This window comes from Onychostoma macrolepis, chromosome 17 (assembly GCF_012432095.1).
Source record: "Onychostoma macrolepis isolate SWU-2019 chromosome 17, ASM1243209v1, whole genome shotgun sequence".
Taxonomy (NCBI): domain Eukaryota; kingdom Metazoa; phylum Chordata; class Actinopteri; order Cypriniformes; family Cyprinidae; genus Onychostoma; species Onychostoma macrolepis.
In genome coordinates this window covers 20,994,343-21,019,471 of record NC_081171.1, presented here as the reverse complement: position 1 = coordinate 21,019,471, position 25,129 = coordinate 20,994,343, and the positions used below count along the sequence as shown (strand labels likewise).

At 38.7% G+C, this 25,129-nt stretch overlaps 1 protein-coding gene across 1 annotated transcript; it reads left to right on the top strand.

Annotated features, from left to right (window-relative positions):
* Positions 1-4,808: 4,808 nt before the first annotated feature.
* On the top strand, positions 4,809-24,666 carry crip2 (cysteine-rich protein 2). Its single transcript, XM_058749201.1, has 8 exons — positions 4,809-4,947; positions 16,675-16,769; positions 21,001-21,058; positions 21,576-21,710; positions 21,920-21,988; positions 22,093-22,187; positions 22,694-22,751; positions 23,013-24,666. The coding sequence occupies exons 1-8, from the start codon at positions 4,905-4,907 to the stop codon at positions 23,078-23,080; spliced, it is 621 nt and encodes a 206-aa protein (XP_058605184.1). The 5' UTR covers positions 4,809-4,904; the 3' UTR covers positions 23,081-24,666.
* The last annotated feature ends 463 nt before the right edge of the window (positions 24,667-25,129 follow it).

The following is a 25,129-nucleotide window of genomic DNA, read 5'->3' as shown; positions in this document are numbered from 1 at the left end:
TTTTGGCCAATCTGCTGGCTGGTTTTAGGGGAGTTGGGGCACTTTTTTTTTGCTTATGTTGCAGAAGAGGAAACCAGCTTAAACTACGTAAGACCAGAAAACAGCTTTTGTAGGTTTAATTTGGAATTTTAGCAGGTTATAAAGATCAAGAATACTTGGTGGGCTCTTCAGGATTTAGTAACACCCTAAAACACTGAGAAAGTGTTTAGTATTATTATTTATATACTATTATAGTTTTTATTAATATTTAGAATAGTTTACATTTTTTATTTATTTTAGTTTTCATTTTATTTGTTGTGATTTTGTAATGTACTTTTGTCATTTTTATTAGTTTTGGAAAATATTTTAATTTATTATTTCTATTTCAGTTAAACTTATTATCAAACTAAACTTATTTCGGTTAGATAACATTTAAAAATATTTATAAATATTTTTCTTCAAGGCTGCAATTATGTGATCAAAAAACAGTAAAAATAGTGATATTGTAAAGTATAAATTCAACTTAAAATACCTTTTTTATATATTCTAATGTTTTCAAATTTAACATTTAAAAGTGAAAATGGGAAAGTGGCTAAATGAATTTTCAGCTGCCATTACTCCATTTTTCAGTGTCACATGATCCTTCAGAAATCATAATATGCTGATTTGGTGCTCAAGAAACATTTCTGAATACTATCAATGTTGAAAACAGTTGTGCTGCTTATTATTTTTGTGGAAACGTAACATTTGTTTTTAATATTTTAATAAATTAATATTTAAGATAGTTTTAATTTCTCGGTTTTTATGATTTTGTTTTTGTCATTTTATTAGTTTTGGAAAATATTTTAATTTATAATTTCTATTTCAGTTAGTACTGAAATTTATTATCAACTTAAACTTATTTCAGTTAGTTGCCATGACAACATTTAAAATATTTTGTTTATATGTTTTTCATGTAATATTTATATTTTATTTTAATTCAGGTTTATTTTGATTAAACATCAAATGTTTTAGTTAACAGCAACCGCATTGCAACAATTAACAACTGTAGTATCTTGTAGTATAATAAATCTAGTTTTATTTTATTATTTTGAAAGGAAAACATACTAATCTCCTAATTAAGAATCTAAATGCTTCACCACACCTAGATTATGTCTTGAAAATCTGCTGCTATAATTTTCAACAAGCATTTAATAATGCAGATGTTCCCACATGAATCACGACAGCACGTGTGTGAAGAGTCGGGCTGGTTTTGGGTGTGTTTGAAGGGTGGTGTGGGTGTTGGGTGGAGTATGCACTGAAGGCTACACACTTGCTTTGGGGAAACATGTGCTTCTGAATCCATCCCACGGGAAACGGGTGTGAATGGAAGAATGGGTATTTATGGAGGCAAAGGGCCTTGTGCACCTGTTCACCACTTGTCCCAATGGATTTGCACTGGCTTGAGGTGAAAGGAATTTGAAAATTTATACACACTCACTTTCAAAAGTTTGGGGTCGGTAATATTTTTAAATATTTTTCACCAAGCCTGCAATTTTGTGATAAAAAAAAAAAAAAACAGTACTATTGTAAAGTACTAATTTCTGTGATTGCAAAACTGAATTTTCAGCAGCTATTACTCCATTTTTCAGTGATATATGATCCAATATGCTGATTTGGTTCTGAAGAAACAATTATTTTTTTCTATGTTTTTTATTTATTTATTTATTGCCTTTATTAGGACAGGACAGTAATTTTAGACAGGATGCGAACTGAGAGAGAGAGAGGGGGTACAGGATCGGGAAAGGTCAGCGAGCAGGGACTCGACCTCAGGACGCCCGAAGCGCAACGGTGCATGAAGAAACATATCTGATTACTATCAACGTTGAAAACAGTTGTGCTACTTATTATTTTTGTTGAAAACATGAAATTTTTTCAAGCTTATTTGACAAAATAGAATGTTTAACATTTATTTTAAATAAAATGTATTTGCATCAATTTGAAATAGAAATTCCAAACAGTAGTGTAGGAGGAGGCCGGGGCTAGTTGTCACACTATTTACTTTAGGGGAATAATTCTCAGGTTTATTTTAAAAAAGCAATCTGTGCACATAAATTTTACACACAAAAATACTAAATATTTTCACTGTTATTGCTGTCCAAAATAGCTTTTAATTTAACTGCAAAAATGTAAGTAAAATTTATGAAACACAAATAAAACACAGTTATCTGGCCAAGTAGTAATGAAATTCTTACATTTACTTTGACAACTAACCCCATTCTCACTTAGACAGTCAGGTCCATATTTGGACACAAGCACAATTTTTATTATTTTAGCTGCTGACCAAAACATATTCAAGTTACAGTTATATAATGAATATGGGCTTAAAGTGCACACTCCGATGTTTAATTTGAGGGTATCCACATCAAAATTGGAGGAAAGGTTAAGAAGGATTACAAGCTATTTAATATGTACCTCTCCCCTTTTTCAAGGGACCATAAGTAATTGGACAATTGACTCGAAAGTTGTTTCATGGACAGGCGTGGCCATGTGGACCATTCCTTCATTATTTCTACATCAATTAAGCAGATAAAAGGTCTGGAGTTGATTCTAAGTGTGTCATTTGCATTTGGAAGCTGTTGCTGTGAACCCACATCATGCAGTCAAAGGATCTCTCCATGCAGGTGAAACAGACAATTGTTAGGCTTCAAAATCAAAACAAATCCATTAGAGAGATAGCAGGAATATTAGGAGTGTCCAAATCAACAGTTTGGTACATTCTGAGAAAACAAGAATGCACTAGCTCAGAAACATAAAAAGGCCTGGACGTCCACGGAGGACAACAGTGGTGATGATCAGAGAATCCTCTCCATGGTAAAGAAAACTTTCACAGCATCCAGCCAAGAGAAGAACACTCTCCAGGAGGTAGACGTGTCAGTGTCAAAGTCTACAATCAAGAGAAGACTTCACAAGAGCAAATACAGAGGGTTCATCACAAGGTGCAAACAAGGTCAGATTAGACTTTGCCAAAAAACATCTAAAAAAGCCAGACCACTTCTGGAAAAGCATTCTTTGGACGGCTGAAATTAAGATTAACCTGTATCAGAACGACGGGAAGAAAAAAGTATGGAGAAGGCTTGGAACAGCTCATGATCCAAAGCATACAACATCATCTGTGAAACATGGCGGAGCAGTGTGATGGCAGGAACATGCATGGATTCCAGCGGCACTGGTTACTGGTGTTTAGTGATAATGTGACAGAAGACAGAAGCAGCCGGATGAATTCTGAAGTGTTTAGGGATATACTGTCTGCCCAGATTCAGTCAAATGGAGCAAAGTTGATTGGACGGCGCTTCATAGTACAAATGGACGATGACCCAAAATATACAGGAAAAGCAACCCAGGAGTTTTTGAAGATAAAAAAGTGGAATATTCTGCAATGGCCAAGTCAATCTCCTGATCTCAACCCGACTGAGGAAGCATTTCACTCGCTGAAGACACAACTAAAGGCAGAAAGACCCAGAAACAAACAACAACTGAAGTCAGCTGCAGAAAAGGCCTGGCAAAGCATCACAAAGGAGGAAACCCAGTCTCTGGTGATGTCTATGAGTCCCAGACTTGAGGCAGTCATTGCCTGCAAAGGATTCTTTGAGAGGTTTTGAGCAAAATTGCTCAAAAAAAAAAAAATCAAAAATGAACATTTTATTTATTATTATATCTACTTATTTGTCCAACTATATTTGAGCCCCTGAAAATGGGGGGTCTGAGTATAAAAAATGATTGTAATTTCTAAGTATTTTATGTTATATTTTTGTTCAAACCCTTGAATTAAAGCTTAAAATCTGCACTTCAATTTCATCTTGACTGTTTAATTTTAATTCTATTCTGGAGGCATACAGAGACGAAATTATGAAAATTATGTCAGTGAGTGTCCAAATATATATGGACCTAACTGTATACGAGTGCCACTGCATTAGAATTTTAAAATGCTATAATTAATAATATAATAACATTTTGTCCTGCCAAGCCAACCCAGCAAATCCCTGCACTGCAGCTGTGCAAATGTGCTAATACAGCAAACTTACTGACGCTGTAACACTGACACACAAATGAACTTGAATAAACTTGGCGCTGCAAGATTCACATTCCTCTCACTGAAATCAGCTATAGGTAGAGCGAGAGTCAATATTCACTTAGGTATCAAGAGGCACTTTCACAACAGTACTAGTCAGGGATCTGTTTGACTAGTCGACTAAGCAATTTGGAGATTTATGGGAGACAACAGGACTTGGTTGCGTGTAACTGTCAAAGGAGTGTAGAGTCAGGAAAAGGTGGACATTTGCTGTGCTGACTGATCAGTTTGAGAGAAAAATGACGTGGACACGTGGTCAAGGTAAAAGCCTGTAAGAGCTGGCAAAGACCTGAGTCTAAAAAAAGACATGGGTGACAGACATTTTTGGGTGTGTGGAACAGTGATGTAAAGGGACAAACTAGTCAAAAACGTAACACTGCCATACAGTGACCTCAACCCCAAACAAAAAGAGAAGTGTTGTGAGCATGACTGGGACTTGCCAATATCTTTCTCCCTCTGATTTCCACTAGTAACGGTCTGGCAAGTACTGAAGAATCCCTATTCATGAGAAGTGAAAGGAACCTTTGTTGGAAGCCTTTCACATTCCCGCTGAAGGATGTAAAAAGGAAGAGCCAGTGGCTGACAGAAGCCCCCGCCAGCAGAGCCAGACGACTCCGCCCACTTGATGACTGACCGTTAGCCTGACCAATGAGAGAAGCGAAAAGCGCTCAAACAGACCTGCGGGAGAGGGCGGGGCTATGCAAATACAGAGCGGCGCTTTCAGTAGATGCGCTCCCGCTCTCAAGCCATTGGTCGACTTGCGCGCGTGGAAGACAAACCTGACGCTGAGTGAGAGGATCCAGTTCAAGAGACGATGGCTTCGAAGTGCCCTAAATGCGAAAAGACTGTTTATTTTGGTAAGTTTGTGTTTACTTTTCAATGACTTTTAATTCCGAGCCTCTATTAAAAATACATTCACCGTTATATTTTGATATGATAAATGACTTCCACGGTGTACAATCATGGAAAGCGACGGTTTGTTTACACAGGTGTTGATAAAACTTATTTAAACATCTGAGAGTTTGTGATAGATCGTAAAATCAATTTGTCTGCGGATAATCACTCACTTCACCGCTTTCAGGAATCCACTTATACTTTCTAGTGCACTCACCTCGTTCAAAACTCCCCAAAATAATTTCTTCAAATTGCTAACGAAAAGATGCGGTGCATTCCATGAATACGGGATTTCTGTGACTTTTGCAGTGCTTAGAGGGACAAATTCCATGTTTTTCTTTGCAATTAAAAAAAAAAAAACTTTATTAGACATGTTTATAAATGATTGTGTCACAATTAACTAGTTGCAAACAAATCAAATGTTTATATTACCCCCAAACTGGTCATTTTTGGCCTGTTCCTCTGAGGTTAGGTTAAAATCATATGCCATGAACTGATATCTGTTCATTATTGCAAAGCTATGTTTAACTATCATCTTATATTTTATTTGTTTTTATTTATTAATATTATAAATGCTGTTTTATATATTAAAATATTTAAAATATATTATTTATCCATTATATTCATTTATAAATTCTTTAATTTATAAGTTCTGTAAGTTTAATTTTGACATCTATGTTTGATGTAGGCAAAATCTCACAAATCATGGGTTTAAACTGTTTTTAGACATATGTGATGATGCATATCAAATGTAGTCCCTGACCATTTAAGAAAGAGGAGGAAAAGCCTTTTTTGCCCTATTTTGTACTGTATTTGTGGAAAGCACCATAGATAGAAATAAATATGCAAAGATAAACTTTGAATGCTGACTTTTTACTTTCAGACTGCTGAGTGCAATGACAGCCAGTTTATATTCAGACAATTTTATTGCCTACTTCTATAACATTAATAATAAACAGTTGTGTCTAAGTCCTGTCTACATCTTACAATCACCTTTCTCTTCTTTTTTAACATAACCAGATGAGGGGCTATTTTTCTCTTTTGACCAGATGAGTGGCTATTTTTATAAACACTAAAATGAAATCTTGAAAGTTGCTTTGCTTTGCTTTTATAGGCTTAGATGATTTTTTAAATACAGCATGTGTGGTGTGGATGTTTGGGGAGCGGAAAGATCATAGAGAATGAAGAACCTCTTCTTTTCATTTATATCCATTTTCAGGCCAACAGCATTGATGTCTGCTCAATATATACCTCTCAATCCATTAAACAGTTGAATAGCCTCTCTGCCACTTGACCTTATCATCCCTGCTCTCATATTTATAAGGTTATTCATCAGTGCATCAGAGCCTTTGTGGTGGAAACTGAGATGATTATTCAGCTCTTATTTATGTTGTATTAATCTGTGTGTCAACCGAACAGCCATAACACACGACCAATAAAGCTGTCGGGTGGTTTTAAATCGATGGTGTGAGCAAGGTGCTGTTATATAAAAGCAAGTGCAGCTCTTTTCATGGCTGTGTGTCTAGTGGGTGGGCAGAAAATTCTCTAGCTTGACTGTTTTTTTTAGCTGGTTATGCTTCAGGATCCAGATTTCACGCAGGACGACAAAATGTATTAATTTTTCCATTTAGTTCACAGGTTTAATAATATGCTAAATCATTCATATAACATCAAAAATAGAAATTTAGCTTTAAAACACAGGTTTTGAAGTCTAAATAAGACATGATGGCTGGTTTTGATGGCGACAGACAAAATGCTTGCTGCATTTTGATTTTATTGGGCACAAGGGAGGAACTGCACATGTTTCTGACGTCACAGACAGTCTTATGGTCCACGATGCCATAGGACAGAAGAAAGGACAATTCAGGGTTTCACCCAAGACTTCGGTTTATGTCATGAGGGAGTTGGTCGAGATGGATGTGGGTGACTGTGCTTTTTTTAGACTCATGTTGAAGCCAAGACGCATTCCATGCAGCTGTGGAAGAGCGGGGTGCGGTTCTCCTCATTTGGTCCTCAAAGTGAGTTTCCTCTGAATATGGAAATGTCACCAAGTGGAATATTTGAGGTTGACGGTGAATGCTGCATCCGGATCCACAGTCTAGACATGAATAAGCAGAAACCAGCAATAAGGCTTTATTAAATAATAATATAATATTATTGTTTTTATTAATCTTTTTATTTTTTATTTATCTATTAATATTAATTTACATTCCTAGTTTATATTCAACACCAAATGTAATATATTAATACAAAAACAAACCCAGCTGTTCCAGATGGTATTTCCAAATTGAGTTTGTGAGAGTTAGTGCATGTGTTCCTGTAAATTCCTTTCTGACTATATCCTGTTTCAAACCTAAGTGGTAAGCCACTGTATTGAGTGGAAACTTCTCAAACTTCCGAATGAACCTTTTAATCATTTATTTAACAGCTGTTAGCAGATGCTGTGGCTTTCTTACACAAGAGCAAGCGTAAAAGCTTCATTTCTCACATTCAAACATGCATTGTGTCCACTTTCATATTTGAACACAATCTTTGGAAGCAATTCATGTATGCCTAAAAACAAAGGCAGCATTGTAAGTAAACAAATTTTGAACATATAATAGAAAACCTGTCCCTGTTAATGGCAGACAGAGCTCACTTGCACCGTATCAAATCTCACTGACAAGAGAGAATCTGGCAAAACAAGGAATCTGCTTCTTTCACTTTCCTTCATCTTTTCTCTTTTTCACTGCTCTCCCTTCAAGGCCTGTGCTCATTCTTGAATAGAAGTTAGGAATGCTTTCTTTCTTAGATGCCAGTCACATTGAAATGTGAGCGGGCATGTCTATTATGTCATCCTTTGGTTTCAGACACAGGGAGACAAACAGTTGGTTTAATGGAGAGTTGTCCATACCACTTTTCCTTTTTGTCTCTCTGTCCCCATCTCTCATCGTTTCAGATTTACTTTGACTGCTTATACCCATTAAAACCCTGTGTTTTCCACATGGCTGCCTCACAAGCTGTTTTAATGTGCAGAATCGGTTATATAATGCCACTTCTCGTATTTTTGTCTACTGTTTAGGGGCATTGCGTAGTTCTGGGAGTCAGAATTGGGGGCTGTTCGCCTTGTCTGTCAGGATTCCTGCCAGGCATGAACCTCGACCATAGTTACAAGATGTTGCTCTTGTTGCAAGGTTAGCAAGAAAAAAGACCTAAGCCATCATGTAATTACTTGTGTTTTATGGGACTAGCTTTTAAACTGACATTATTCTAATTTGACCTACCCGAAGGCCTGCAGACATGCATAATTTGTCTCCATAAATTTGCTCAACCTGGAGACACATCAAGGAGGATTTAATGCTGTGTGTATTTTTTTTCCTCTCTAGAATGTTAATAAATCACCCCATGAATGTATCAGAATCCATTTAAATAAAAATTCTGAATTTTAACTGGATGAATCTCACAAAATGCATAGATCTGGGTTAAGAAAATTACATTAATTTTAAGAATTGTTAAAAGTTTATTATATTGTAATTTAATGTTTTATTGCATTCTTTATTCTACTCTCTTTATTGTAAGACATCCAGATGTTTTCATATCAGCATTTGCCATTATTTTCCAATGCTGATTCTCGTTTTTTAAGTATTACAGTAAAAATGTATGTTATATACATATTTTTTTACTATTTAAATCACCATAAAGTATTAAAAATAAACTGCACTGAAATTAGGGTACATCAATTATAGATTAGATTTATTATATGATTTACATAAATACTTTTTATATTACAGTAATGAATACTTTGAGGCATAATTAGAATAGGTAAGAATATGTGCTTAATTGTCAGGAAAGTGTTCCAATTCAAAACATCTTACATTACATTAGCAATTTCTTACTTTTGATTTTGTAATGCAATGTGATCCAGCCTGTTCACAATAGATTTCATGATATTCACCCAGCCACTGAAATGTGAGGACCAGTACAGTTTCATATTGGCTGCAGGGAAGCTGATTGTGGCCGAGCTCCATGAGGCAGCATTGATTTGTACTGACAGCCATGGGCACTGCAGTAGCGCACAGGCACATGTAGCACTCATTCAAGCCAGACAACTGAAAATCACGAGGTTGCCTAATTTATATCAAGAGGAAACTGCAAAGAGACAGACATCTTGCCGTGCCTTGCGTCAGCAGGGCCACATCTGTGCAGTGAGGGCCCAAACCACACCCAGCCTTTCCGCACTACTGTAAGGAAATTCACAAGCCCCTGCAAATTGGAAAACCAAACTCGCAGTCAGACGCCTATTTGAGATTTGTTTGGAGAAGGAACTGCCACTCAGGAGTTGGATGGCTAGCGGCAGGGTTTGAAAGAAAGGCACTGTTTGCCATCATAGAAGAGTAGGGTCATTAAACAGAGCTACAAAACATGATTTGAGAACAGGGCATGTGTGCTATTTATAGCTGAAAAAAACTGAGGATCATGGGAACTAACCACAGCAATCATCTCCCTGCTTATTGGAGCCAGGAAGGGCATGTAATGATTTTGTGTAAATTCGAGCTACAGTTTACCTCATTTTATCTCTGTGTGATCGTACATGTTTGGCTAGGGCCTGAAGGCCCTCAGGTGCAAGGCTAACGGGTCAGGCTGTAATCAGTGACTCGAAACGAAGCACCATGTTGGACCCAGATGGCGTGCATGTTGCTTTTGCAGTACGAGGGGACACAGTCAGGATAGAGTACAGTATAATAGTAGTGCTCTGAACAGATGGGTCCACATTAATGGCTGCTGAAGTGGAAGCAAATCTGGCCCTGCCTTTCAAATTGATTTCCATGTGTGCGACCACATCGAGTGGACAGATATATAACACATGTCATTTTACCCATCTTTTGAGTCCTGATCTGTTAGGGGCTTGCATGGCTGGTTCTTCAAACCATGAACAGAGTTAATGTCAAGCCAGTGCCAACCAGTGAGTACTTGTTTGTTTACACTTTTTTGGAGTTTTAAGTTTTATAAAAATCCATTGTAACACATTGAAAGTCTCTGCTGATGATGATGGAGTAGGTTTCAGACTGCATTCCTGCCGTGGAGCCCGTAGGGTGTTCAGCTGTGTAAATGTTGTTGAGACCTAGCGCTGTTTATTTGTGATTACATCTCAGGCAGGGTCAGCATATAACAGACCTTCCTTATCAATTTCTTTTTCTCGCTAGTGCAGGACTAAGCATCAGATATACCATTTCATGAAAAATGACCCTATTTACTTTCTAAATACATATACTTGGTCTTATAAATTATGCAAACAAAGGTTGGTTTACACAGTCTTTCATCTTGCACAACCAAAAGCAGGAAATAATGTTAATCCATAGCCAGACGGCCATTTAGGCATTGTTTGAGGGTACTAGGTGATTTGGCCTTGCCAGTAGTTAAAGGGTTGCAAATGTAGTTTCATGTCAACTTTAAAGTTGTATTTTTGGGCTTTAATGGATAGGACAGTTGTAGAGAGCAGACAGGAAAGCATTGGATGGAGAGAGGGGGTGGGTTCGGCAAAGGACCTGAAGACGGGAATCGAACTCGGGTCGCCGTGAGCACAGTTGTGCCATATGTCGGTGCACTAACCACGAGGCTATTGACGCCGACTGTTTCATGTCAACTTTTACGGACCATACATTTGTAGGGCCTCTTTATCCACCTTTTTTTTCAACGTTGTTGTAAGGTATTTCCTGTGAATGTGTGAGACTTCTGATTCATTAGCCATTATAGGTAAATAACTAAAAAGAATAACTGTAAAACTATTTGCCCTAGAAACCAAAGTGTTTATGATTACAATAATATGATAGTAATATCAAGAAGCATAGCAAACTGTTTTTGTACAGCTAAAATAACTGGTAATGGTTGACCCCAGAAGCCTTGCACTTTTAAGTTAAAAATGGCCATGTACACTCTTACATTAAAAATAAAGTGGATAAACCTTCCACTTTTGAATACAACCTTGTACTGACCTCGCTTAAACCCACCTTTATTGACCCTTTGCTAAGTCCCACCTTTAAAAAAAAAAACGTTATTTACTGAAGCCGTAGCCTTGTGGGCAGTGCTCCAACATATCGCACAATAGCGCTTTGGCCACTCTTGTTCGAGTCCCTGCATTCAATCTTTTCCCAGTTCCATTCCCTTCTGCTCTCCTATCACTTCCTATGAACTTCCCTGTCAATAACAAAGGGCAAATTATAACTATGACCTAAAACACACACACAAAGCAGTGGGAAGCCCAGGGAGCAATTTGGGGATCACTTGTGTGTAAAGAAGGTGGAAGAGAGCACTGTTCGTTCACTTTCCCCACCTACATTTCCTGCCAGTACTGAGAATCGAACCCACAACCTTCAGGTTACAAGTGCGACTCTCTAACTATTATGCCACAGCTGCCCCTATAATAGTGACATAATGAAGCCAGAGAGGATGTATTATTGCTGTTCATCTTACAGCTTTCTTGCAATAGGGATGTTCCATAAAGCTTGTCTGAATTTGCAATAGTAACCAAGAGGGTGAAGCTTCCCCCTTGGTTACAAGGAAGGGAACGGTCAATTATACAGTGGTGTCAAAAATAAAAATCCTCAGTATCTAAAGAAAAACACTAGAAATACAGTGTCCCCATGTTGCAGAGAGATAGATGTATCTGTTGTGCCTAGACAAACTTAATAAGAATGATTAAACGGAGATTGATGTTGATGCATCTCTCTCTCTCACAGCTTCTTTTTTTTTTTTTTTTTTTTGGCAGAGTAAGGCTCTTTGAAAGCCTCTTCTATTCTGGAACAACCCCAGGATATTGAGCATGACATGTTTACAGAGAGACTTATTTACGTGATATCAGGTTGATAAATCTTGCTTGGTAATGTTGACTTCATTAAATCTCACATGACTCTTGTTTGGTAGAGAGAGTTGTTGTTGTGACAGATTTGCTTTTGAAATGAGAGCTGACTGCACAGTGCAGCTCCATTAGCACACATCCAAACCTGCATCTGTTCTGCTGAGATGGCACAAGCTCATTCATTTGAAGGCACTGAGGGTTTCATTTACCCTGCCAGCCAAAACACATTAAACAAACCTCTGTGTTGTTCACGGATCAGTTGACCTGGTGTTTGAGGTGTTATGGTCTGATTTAATTGTGGGGTAAACTGAGGGAAAACACAAGATCTAATGGCTGACGGTAGATGTTACCTCTACAGACAGTACCAGCAGGACTAAAGAGATTACCTCTGCAGCTCAAAACAAAGCACTAAGAAGCTTATCAGCGATCAGGTGTACATATTGCACTGCGTGTGCTCATTAGAGCCGGACATTGGGAGGTACTGCAACCTCCCGTATAGTCTTACACAACCGTCCATTACGGCTCTCGTGCATCTACGCCTCGCATCCAAGGTAACCTGACTCTTTAATGAAGCCCTCTCTGGTCTCCCGTGTCTTCCCTCTCCGGTTGAATGGATTCCCTTAGGGACGAACGAGATGACAGTGCTGTCAGGATATCGCCATAGTCGCACCGTTTCTATTGGAAAGCAGAAACTGGGCTTGCAGTTTTGTCTGCGGACAAAGCTTCTTGTAAATATACCACCCAAGACACAGATTTTCTTTGGCTGTAGTAAAAGAATGTGTGTTAGAGTGTGACTGGAGGTCGTCCAGGGGTCTATTCAGCTTGATGAGCGATTAGCGATTCCCTCCGCCTACGCAAAACTACACCAATAACTGAAACTGCTCCCCAGCAACCACTTGTACAACAACAGAAGCCCTTTTAATGGCAACTCTGTTCATCTGCACTTCGTCAACCACCTTGTACACACACTTACCGTTGTATAGTAGTCACTGGCATTGGCATCTTCCCTGCAGAGATACTCTCTCTTTATACTCAGTTGGGCCATTGACTGTGAAATCTCACTTATCTTGGATTAGCCTCCTGCTGGAAAACCAGTGATTTATACTGTCTGGATCTCTACGTCTCTCCAGTGTGAGCTTAGAATTCATTTGGATATGATTCCTGTGTTAGTAATAGGGTTACATTTGTAGTACATAACTATTTCGCTTTTTATCTTTAAAGGGAAGGTCTAAAGCTTTTCATGCGTTCTGACATATTTACGCTGCTAAAGATTTGGATTCTCATGCTAAACATGAACAAAGTTTCAAAAAATTAGTTTAACTTTGTTGGAGTATTTTTGTGCTAAACGCACTCCTTCAGGGTTTGTATTTGTAAGGTTTGGGAAGGTTTTTTTTTTTTTTTCTGTATGGCCCTTCATGACATCATAAAGGGAGGAATTCCCATCAAAAGAGCACGCCCGTCAATGTGCTTCATTCAGGTTATGGAAGTTGTCTGCAGCGCTGCACAGGACTTGCTCGAGAACTTTGTTCAGCTTCCCAAAGAACCCAGCCTTAAGAGAACAGTGGATGCAGTTTGTGTTTGTGCAAGTGTGTTTGTTTGTTCCTGGCATTTCATTGCCGAATGTTTTATAAACAAATTTAATAAAATTTAGTTCAATAAAGCTTTTTCTTCAAATCTTCAAAGTTCAAATCTTTGCGTGCTCGTGTATCTTTAGCTTCGCCCACGACATGCTTCCAAGAGCTCGTATTCTAAGGGAAGCCTAAAGCTGTATCTGTCTTTTATAAATCTTCTAAAACTAAAGACTCTTCGGTGATATGAAGGATGCAATACTACTCTATAGGTACTCAAGATTAGCATGAGATTGGCAGAAACTGTTTGTATTATGTCCCCTTATCGTTTAATTGTTGTACTTCCATATGAAACTGTGATGCGGGTATTATATCAATGTGCCATGCATAAATGATTCCTCAAATCATGCATCTGGGCTGGATTTGAGTTCGAATTGCCTAATAAAAGGCTAAAACTAACCACATACACTTTTACAAGTTGTTTGAACTGAAATGTGTGTTGGCAGTGTGTGTACACAATAGAGATGGGCGATATCTTATCATTTGCGATATACCGGTATAAATTCTCCCCACGATAACAATTAGTCTTCCCACGATAATAATGATAAAGTCTAGTTGTTGACACATTTCTGAGTGCGACAGTGCAGAGCGACATCGCGGAGGGCGGACGTGAAATTGAGGAGTTTATCCTAAATGAGGAGCAATCTGGAACTGGTTTGGTCAGGGCTGTACAGTGCACAAAAAATCGGTCTGAATAAATGTACTACAGTAGCATGTGTGCAATACAGTTTTGCATGTGTATGAGCCTGTTTACAAACCTGTTGTCCAACAAAGGTATAATTTATTGACATGCTTTTTCTCCAAATTAATTTCATAACATAGTTGAGTGTTTGAAATAACTTCCTTTTGTGACCAGACGTGGTTTCATATTACAGAATGATAGTATTATATACAGTGATAAAGGCTATGTCGATTAGAAATGCATTATAAAAATACCCAAGATTGCTTGAAGAACACAGATAAACCATATATTTTGTGCAGTCGTATGTTTATTGTCCTCAAGTTTCATCAGTTAACATTTCTCTATCTCCGTTGTGCATTTTATTCAGCAATAACTGGATACCTTTGTCCATAGGCATTTAATGGAGTCCATAGGCATTTTGTGTGTACTCCGTAATGCTCACAACACCCTGTTTTGGGTAAAAATAGGAAAGATAATACGGTAACACTTTAGAATAGGGAACACTTATTCACTATTAACTACGACTTTTCCCTCAATAAATTCCTAATTTGCTGCTTATTAATAGTTAGTAAGGTTAGTTGTTAAGTTTAAGTATTGGGTAGGATTAGGGATGTAGAATAAGGTCATGTAGAATAAGGCATTGATATGTGCTTAATTACTACTAATAAATGGCTAATATTCTAGTAATATGCATGCTAATAAGCAACTAGTTAAGAGACCCTAAAATAAAGTCTTACCGATAATACTTTACTCTAAAGAAACGGGATTCCCTGAATTATCGTCATTGATATTATCGCAATAAATACTAGAAATATTGTGATATATTTTTAAGCCCATATCGCCCATCCCTAGTACACAACCACCCTATAATGATAAAGATCCACCCAGTGTTTTTTTTTTTAATCTCATTAAATCATTTCCCCTTTCTCATATCAAGCCATTCTCAGATGCCTGTGTGACGTCACACAGACCCAGGCCCTCCCTCGATTGTTGATTGACACTAGCGTTTTACCTTAGACTCGCCCTGAGTGAGCTGTCATCAGTCCGCCATTGTTTCGACGCCGGAGCAGATGTAGACAAGTATGGTTCCTAAGCGATTGAGGTGTTCTGTTGTTGGATGTAATAATGAACATAGCAGTCGTCATTTACTCCTGACATCTGAGCCGCTGAAGACGCAGGGGATTAACCTTTGTTTTTGAAGCGAATGTGCCCCCGATCTGCCTAAATGCGTTCATTTTTGCTCGAATCATTCGTGATCCAGCCTCACCTACAGAACAAGTGAGTTTAAGGTTCTTTTATGAATCTTTGCAAATCGCCTTTCCTAATAACGTGCTAGTTAGCAAGTTCCACGGGCCGCGGCTAAAGTAAACAGTATCTTGAGAACAGCTCGTCACCCCACGGAAGAGAGGGGCAGGGTAAGCAGAGCTCATTAGCATTTAAAGGACATGGACTAAAACGCTGATTTTGACAGGGTAAAAAGGATGTTGTTTTACACTACGATTGAGAAATTTTAACCAAAGTATGTTAGACTTTTCATTAAGACCCTAATGAAAAGGGTCCGATGACCCTTTTAAGGAGAGTTATGCACTTTTCTAGGCAAATTAAAGATGTTTATCTTATGTTAAATAAGTTGTGAAAAAATCCATCAGACTCAAGGAGGGACCTAAAATTTACTGAGACCAGAATTTCAGAGTGGACTCTTCTGACTTGTGCCAGTAAACAACCATTTAGAACACCCCAGTTACCACCTTGCAATGCACTTAAAACTACACCTCCCTGCAATGTCCACTATGGGCAGCAACACATTATCACAATATTAAATCAAATGTGTCTGAAATCGCATACTCTGAGTGGACCATTGAAAAAAAGTGAGTCCTACTGTGTGTATAGTATGAATGCAGATATTTTTCATATGCTGTCATTGTTTTGTGACCTACCAGCAACTTTCTTCACTGCCAATGCTCTTCTTTGCCCTCATGATGAGGTAGTAAATTGTCCACTGGATGCTACCTTCAGAATCTCATTGGAAGTAGTAGGTCAACTGGGTACTTTTTGCCTGCTGTTTTATGAATACTGTGAATTAGGGAATACTGCTCTTTTCACATGCTGTTTTTGCCGACTATACAGTAGGGAAGTATGCGTGTTCAGATGCAATCATAGTCTATCATAAAGTCTAAAGAAAATCACCAATATGAGGTTGCACACAAATATGACATCACATATGGATTTCATTTTTTTTTTTTTTCCCACTAAGGCAAGTATTGTTGTTATTGTTACTCAGAGATTTGAACAAGCACCTAACCCTACGTTTTCACCATTTGTGCTATGGACATGAATTAAACATCAAATTGTGAGGTGAAATATCCAATAGTAATGCCTCGATACACTAGTGAGCACCCATCAGTCACGCTCTACCAGTCACAACGACTTGGCAACCACTGGCAATACCTTAGTATTGGGGCAGCAGGTTTTTCATGTATAGGCTTACATTTTTAAATGAAAAGTGTAAAATCAATCTTTCTCTCTCTCTCTCTCTCATCCCCAGCTGAGAAAGTGTCATCACTGGGGAAGGATTGGCACAAGTTCTGTTTGAAGTGTGAGCGCTGCAGTAAGACCCTCACCGCGGGTGGCCATGCTGAGGTGAGTAAGTCAGAGATCACACACTACCTCTCTGCAGTCTAGCTGGGGAAACTCAAACTCCTACTGCTGAGTATTGACTTTGTGACACTGTATGTTTCCATCAGAGGATCAGTAGTCTATTTGAAGAGTCCAGAACCAGGACTGAAGCCTGTCACGCGGCATTATGTGTGTTGGAGGGCAGTGTTGGGAGCTAGTATTGCATAAACACAATTTAAGGGGTAAAAATGATACAATCATGAAAATAGCAGTCGTCATTTACTCCTGACATCTGAGCCGCTGAAGACGCAGGGATTAACCTTTGTTTTTGAAGCGAATGTGCCCCGATCTGCCTAAATGCGTTCATTTTGCTCGAATCATTCGTGATCCAGCCTCACCTACAGAACAAGTGAGTTTAAGGTTCTTTTATGAATCTTTGCAAATCGCCTTTCCTAATAACGTGCTAGTTAGCAAGTTCCACGGGCATGACTAAAGTAAACAGTATCTTGAGAACAGCTCGTCACCCCACGGAAGAGAGGGGCAGGGTAAGCAGAGCTCATTAGCATTTAAAGGACATGGACTAAAACGCTGATTTTGACAGGGTAAAAGGATGTTGTTTTACACTACGATTGAGAAATTTTAACCAAAGTATGTTAGACTTTTCATTAAGACCCTAATGAAAAGGGTCCGATGACCCTTTAAGGAGAGTTATGCACTTTTCTAGGCAAATTAAAGATGTTTATCTTATGTTAAATAAGTTGTGAAAAAATCCATCAGACTCAAGGAGGGACCTAAAATTTACTGAGACCAGAATTTCAGAGTGGACTCTTCTGACTTGTGCCAGTAAACAACCATTTAGAACACCCCAGTTACCACCTTGCAATGCACTTAAAACTACACCTCCTGCAATGTCCACTATGGGCAGCAACACATTATCACAATATTAAATCAAATGTGTCTGAAATCGCATACTCTGAGTGGACCATTGAAAAAGTGAGTCCTACTGTGTGTATAGTATGAATGCAGATATTTTTCATATGCTGTCATTGTTTTGTGACCTACCAGCAACTTTCTTCACTGCCAATGCTCTTCTTTGCCCTCATGATGAGGTAGTAAATTGTCCACTGGATGCTACCTTCAGAATCTCATTGGAAGTAGTAGGTCAACTGGGTACTTTTTGCCTGCTGTTTTATGAATACTGTGAATTAGGGAATACTGCTCTTTTCACATGCTGTTTTGCCGACTATACAGTAGGGAAGTATGCGTGTTCAGATGCAATCATAGTCTATCATAAAGTCTAAAGAAAATCACCAATATGAGGTTGCACACAAATATGACATCACATATGGATTTCATTTTTTTTTTTCCCACTAAGGCAAGTATTGTTGTTATTGTTACTCAGAGATTTGAACAAGCACCTAACCCTACGTTTTCACCATTTGTGCTATGGACATGAATTAAACATCAAATTGTGAGGTGAAATATCCAATAGTAATGCCTCGATACACTAGTGAGCACCCATCAGTCACGCTCTACCAGTCACAACGACTTGGCAACCACTGGCAATACCTTAGTATTGGGGCAGCAGGTTTTTCATGTATAGGCTTACATTTTTAAATGAAAAAGTGTAAAAATCAATCTTTCTCTCTCTCTCTCTCTCTCTCATCCCCCAGCTGAGAAAGTGTCATCACTGGGGAAGGATTGGCACAAGTTCTGTTTGAAGTGTGAGCGCTGCAGTAAGACCCTCACCGCGGGTGGCCATGCTGAGGTGAGTAAGTCAGAGATCACACACTACCTCTCTGCAGTCTAGCTGGGGAAACTCAAACTCCTACTGCTGAGTATTGACTTTGTGACACTGTATGTTTCCATCAGAGGATCAGTAGTCTATTTGAAGAGTCCAGAACCAGGACTGAAGCCTGTCACGCGGCATTATGTGTGTTGGAGGGCAGTGTTGGGAGCTAGTATTGCATAAACACAATTTAAGGGGTAAAAATGATACAATCATGAAAATACGAAAGCAAACTGAATGTCTCAACCTACAGGATGTTGCAACGAGCATTTTCCCTCCTTATCTCTTGTGGATAGCTGTGTATAATCGTAACTCATGATGCTCGTCTTCAGTGATTTGTCGAAAGCTAGCTGGCCAGCTTTGTACATCCCGAATGTTCCTGTGTGCATGACTGCAAGCCAAATGAAATTCTCCACGACCTTTCCAGCATCTTATTACATCACACAGTGATGACTGTGTCTAGATCGGAATGGCAGTAGAGGGCAAAGGACAGGGCAGTGATGTTTTAGAGCCAGAGGAATCGTCATCATCAGTCATCATGTTGCCTTGAACCTGTATTCCACAAGGGTAAAAGTAGGAAACACCTGTGTGTTGCATTTACTCCGTGAAGAGAGTCACAAATAGAAGGAATTCACTCTGTAATCTCTTTGTAAGCATATTAACATCTTCACTGCTCACATCAGCCTAAATCTAGATGTAGGTCAGGTTTCTGTGGGGGGATTTCTGTTGGGTTTTACATGGTACAGGAATGAGGATGGGGTAAAGTGAAGATGGGTAATACATGTGTGTAAGTTTTTCTTCAAGACCATTGATCGAACAAGAACTCGCCCTGTGGATAAGATGATAATCCCTTGGTGTGCTCCGTGGATTCTGGCAGGGTAAATCGAGAGGGTTTACGGGAATAGCCATGTTACGTAGAGGCAGAATAAAGAGATTTTAGATTCAGTTACCAGAATATGTGAGAGGCTCTGGGAAAAGTGTGGGCTGGTGCGTTGCTCTATATGACCGGTGAGAGATGACTAGTGAGACCTGTAATGGGAGCTGATGGCTAAGCTTTGTGTCTGGCTTAGACATCAAACCCACAGACTTTTCACCGTCTGTCTGATGCATATCACACAATATGTCAAGAGATTTATCAAAAAACAAGATCTGATTTTGATTGGCAGTTTCCAGAAGTCAGTGTTGTCAAATCATGTCGCATAGCATCACATCTCGTCATAACATCCTGTTTTCCGTTCGTTTGGAAGTATTTGGTCTGTGTTGCCTTCATAATTAATTTGAACCGCACCAGAGTTCTTTTGGAAGTGGACCAAGGCCCATCTTTTTAGTAGCCTAGGTCCGTTTGTTTGGTGTGCACCAGGGTTTGGATGGCAGCATTCACACTTACTCAAATGAACCGCACTAACAGAGCAATCGCACCAGAGTTCGTTTTAATCGAACCATGCGTGAACACACCCTTAATCTTTGAGAAGCTTTATAGCATAGTAAGTAGATTTCCTTGACCACACATTTCAGATTCCCCTATAGGATCTTGACTATAAAAAGCTGTCAAGTTGACCAGACTTCATGCCGACGTCTTGATATGCGAGACTACATTTACATTTACATTTATACATCTGTCAGATGCTTTTATACAAAGCAACTTGCATTGCACTCAAGGTACGCATTTACATTTGATCAACTCTTGCTTTCCCTAAGAATCGAATCCATGACTTTGATTTTGCTAGCACCATGCTCCACTGTTTGAGCTACAGGAAAGCTTAGGAGTGTTGAAGTCCTCAAATTCCCTCCCTAGTGGTCTAGTTGGGCTAACACTTTAGGATCCTAATTGAATTACACCAGAACCACTACACCTCTGTAGTCAACAAGTGTGTTTTTTTTTTTCCTTTTTAGAAGTATTGACATCTTACAACATCAAGTTTTCCGGTCATTGCAATTTAGGCAGGAAGGTGTCTGCTAGTCTTTGTTGGAATGTGGGGCTCATTACACAGTTTTTCCCCCTTACATGCTTTTGTACTGGCATGAGGCCACTGTTCTCTGCCCCTTCCGTTCCTTTATCCTGTCCCGCGCAGCTGTAACGGTCACACAGCTGCCGTCTGACGGTTCCCATGGCAACCTTTTCCCGCCATGGCCCTGACCAAAGGGCTCTGGGAGCAACTGCCATTGAAATATGTTCCCGTCTTCCATGCAGACACACTCAAGGCACACAAAGACACATAGGACACTTTTTGTGTCCTTTTCCATCAACATAGACTGTGTCCTGCTAACTGCTGTGAGTGTTATCAGGGAGTGGACACCAAGATAACCACCGTCTGTGGCATTTAGACATTTAGGATGGTCTACAAGCAGCAGATTAAATTTCAAACTTACACCAGCAAATGCCCACTCATTCACTTGTAGAGTCTTAATTGATGAAAAATAAGCCTGGAATGACCATGTTTTTTCTTCTGTTTTACATCCTCACAGCATGATGGGAAACCATACTGCCACAAGCCATGCTATGCTGCCCTCTTTGGGCCAAAAGGTGAGATGAGATGAAACACTTAGCATTTCAGATTGAAGTCATGTAACATGGAACTGTTCTAATCTCTGCCCATTTACCATATATACAACATACTGGGTTATGGAATGATTGATATGATATGGCTTAAGAGATTTTGCACTCTTGTACATATAGCAAGAGTAAATAGTTAAGTCATTGTTGTCATGAAATTAAAGAGTGCCCTCTGCTGGGCATTAGGAACATTCTTGTTTTGAGAAAGAAATGGCTGACAACACTTCTTCGCAGTAAAGTTCAATGTTATTGATTTTTTTCATTTATATACTATTTTTAACTGTTAATTTTGTAATGTCCATGGTTAAAATGTATTGGTATCTGCAGAGATTAAAATAAAATTTGATAGATAAATGGTAAAAATATTGCTAGTTCATGATACCGAACGCATTAACTAATTTTAATGAATGAACAAATGTAATTAGTCATATCAAACATTTCTTAATATGAATGTTGGATGACATATTAAACCTTGTTTAATATGTAGGTGTGAACATTGGGGGTGCAGGCTCGTATGTGTATGAGGCTCCCGCCAACTCCTCCCCACCTGCATCCACCGTGGACTCTGCACCCAAACCTCAGGAGAAATGGGTCCCGGCATCTTCAAGGCCGCCATCTAAAGGTACAAACAGCAGAAGAGATCAGCAGCAACTGACTTATTGTGATCTGAACAGGCTGAATGTGCAATTAAGGCCACAATATTAAGGTTGTAGGTTGTGTGCATCTTCCTTTAGCTACAAATCATTGTGTTCTAAATGTTTTGCAATAAAACATATGACAAATTGCACAGTGTTTATTTGAATCATGGAGTGCATGCATGTCTCATTTCAGCTGGAAGCATCACCACCTTCTCTGGGGAAGCCAACTTGTGTCCCAGATGCAACAAGAAGGTCTATTTTGGTATGCTTCTCTCCATCTTAACAACATTTCATACTGTGGCTTGGATTTTAATGATAGGAAATGGTGGTAGTATAATGACATGTCCTGTTACTTACTTACGGCAGCTGAGAAGGTGACGTCACTGGGGAAGGACTGGCATCGTCCATGCCTGCGTTGTGAGAGATGTAGTAAGACCCTGGCAGCTGGCAGCCACGCAGAGGTGAGAGGAAAATTAAGTTGCTAATAGTAGAAGCGCAAAGATGGCTGCCATGATTCTGTCATTAATTCTGTCCACGTAAAAGAAGTTAATCAAGAATATTTTTTTACATTAGAAGTCTTGAATAAACCGCAGGGCATCTATGGGTCATTAAAAAAATGTAATAGGTAATAAATCAATTTGCTGGAAATTAAGTCTTAAATAATGATTCATAGGTTTTTCTGAACATTTCCTTTGGGAGTAAGTACAGTTAATCAAAATAAAACTGAAATCTCAGTTTGACTTAATGTGATAATTAATTTGCACAAAAAGAACATTACCACTGTAGAAGCCAAAGAATATATGTATATGTATGAATTAAATTTTTTTTTTTGTTGATGTGTAGGTTTTAAAACATGAAAAGGTATTGGAAAAATATTGAAATGTATTCGGTTGAAAGTTCTGATACATAAACATTTCTATTTCTAAATGCATGAATTTATCCTAAAATGTGTTTTTGTGTGTTGCAGCACAATGGTCAGCCCTACTGCCATAAACCATGTTATGCTGTCCTCTTCGGCCCAAAAGGTACTGTGAGAGTTTTCAACTCTAGAGGGAGCCATTGCTTAATTTTCAGAAAATAATTTTACATTATCTGTTTATTATCTGACAATAATTTTTCAAATTAGTAGTTCTTCATATGCAGTAAGGATAAGGAATTTTTCAAGCAATTCTTCTGCTTTCTTTATATCATAATGAATGCTGAAAACCTTATGTCCAAGTTGAATCCCTAGTCCCAAAGTTAAATGAGTTTTTTACCCAGTCTGATCAGCTCTCTTGGATTTCTAGGTGTAAACACTGGTGGCGTTGGCAGCTACATCTATGACAAGGAGGCCAACACAGAGGCCCAGCCTTGATTTTCAATCCTTGGGAAGCCCAACTTCACTATAATAACAGCCACTACCAGTACCTCACGCACTTTCACATATGCCCCACTTTTTGCCTTATCACGGATAACCTGTGCCAGCTTGGACCTTTCTGCAGAAAAGTGACGCCACATACTACAATCATGCCTTGAGCTCCAGCTGCACCACTGACAGTCCCTTGGCCTCTTCTTTTTGGTCCACTTGATAGTCCTCTACCCCAATTCCAACTATCCCCAATAAGAGGAAAATTTGAACTGGTTAATCATTTCTGATTTGTCCTATGATTAATTTAAAGGTAATTTATTTAATTGTATACAGTATCTTTGTTTTTCATTATCATTAAAACGCTGTATTGTCAGCCTGATCTCACGGCAATTCGTACATATTTTACGAGGTGGCTAATTTGTTTGAATCCGTACAAATTCATACGATTTTTGCTAAATTGTACGTATTTTACGAGTTGCACAATTTGTACGAATGACCTACACCTAACCAAACCTACCTGTCACTGGGGTCTAGACAAATTGTACGAGTGAGGTTGTATGAATTAACCACCTCGTAAAATACGTACGAATTGGTCGTGAGATAGCGTTGGTATTGTAGCTCCTCTACAGAGGAAAAACTAAGATCCCTACTTATACAGTACTGCATGTACAGTAGGATGTTTGTGTAATGTGTGTTCTAGTAGCAGATAAAACAACAGAAGTTCACTGAAGGAGTTTTGTTTTATGAAGAGGATCCGGGCTGTTTGAAATGCCTGCTGACAGAGAGATGAATCTCGCCTTAGAGGCTCCACGCAGGTGCGTTCAGGAGCACATCATCATAAATCTGAAAAATATTCCCAAACCCAGATTTACTTTTTGGCCATATGGCAACATTCTTAAGTTTAAACATTTTTAGAGAAGGTCTGCAGGATGTATGCAGACAATAAAGTGAAACGGCCAAGCTCTTATTTTTAAGGGGAGGACGGATCCTGCTCCCAGAGGGCCACTGTCCTGCAGAGTTTAGCTCTAGTTCTAATTAAATACACCTGAACCAGCTAATCAAGGTCTTCCAGATTACTAGAAACTTCCAGGCTGGTGTGTTGGGACAGGATGGAGCTAAAATCTGCAGGCCCTCCAGGAGCAGGTCTGGATACCCCTTGATTTATGGGGTAGCTAGTTGAAGTCCACAGGGACAGATGGGAACAAGGGTGTATGTGATTGGTGATTGGTGCTTGGTGACCAAGTAGCTGCAGCTAATATTTCTGATGCCAATCTAGTACCGTTACATGACGCATGGAAACGGATTAAGGAAAAGATATGAAAAAGCTTTTGTATGGTTTGTGATTCGAATATTTTAAACGAACCCCAGTTTCTCAAAGTGTTGAAACTGAAAGATTATGTTTCCTATTAGTTCTTTAGTTTGTTGAAAATTCGACTATACATTCTTTCTGAATGTGCATTTGTACTCTCTTTTGTTGTTCTAATATTTTTTTTGCTGTATCAGGCCTTTGTTCTTTGGAGAACTTTCTCATGCAGAGTCTGCACGTCAAGTCCTGCTGCTTCTGTATGTTTAATCCCATATTAAAGTTTACATAAAGCTTTTCCCTTGTCTTGGATTTTTATTTAAGTGCAGCTGAATGTGACTCCTGTACTGAAACATGCTATAACAGGATGGGAACAATAAGGGAGTTAAAGTAAATTGATACAGATGGCCTTGAATGCACTGCCATTGTTACTATTTTCCAGTAATAATTTGGTTATGTCATGATCTTCATGTTATGCACTTATCCACAGCAACAGCACTGAACATTCACTAGAATAATGTGTCTGACAGAGTCTATTTGTGTGCTTTGATCACAAAACGCTTTTGTGTAGTAATTGGTTTTTCTCCATTTTACAATTAAAGGTTGTCTTGGGAATACTCCTGTGATGTGAGTTCTCAATGCGTTGAAGAAAACATCTCTTGATCTCCAGTTAAGGTTACATTCAGTCAGATTAGGTCTGCTTAGATTTGTCTGCTTTGAGCTCTTAGCAAAATCAATAGAACAAGATATTC

What these genes read in the sequence shown, in the direction of transcription:
- crip2 (XM_058749201.1), top strand. Translation starts at nt 4,905, where the DNA reads ATGGCTTCGAAGTGCCCTAAATGCGAAAAGACTGTTTATTTTG. An exon ending in TGCCCTCTTTGGGCCAAAAG is followed by an intron (nt 21,059 to 21,575) that starts GTGAGATGAGAT and finishes TTTAATATGTAG; the next exon opens with GTGTGAACATTGGGGGTGCA. An exon ending in CAACAAGAAGGTCTATTTTG is followed by an intron (nt 21,989 to 22,092) that starts GTATGCTTCTCT and finishes TACTTACGGCAG; the next exon opens with CTGAGAAGGTGACGTCACTG.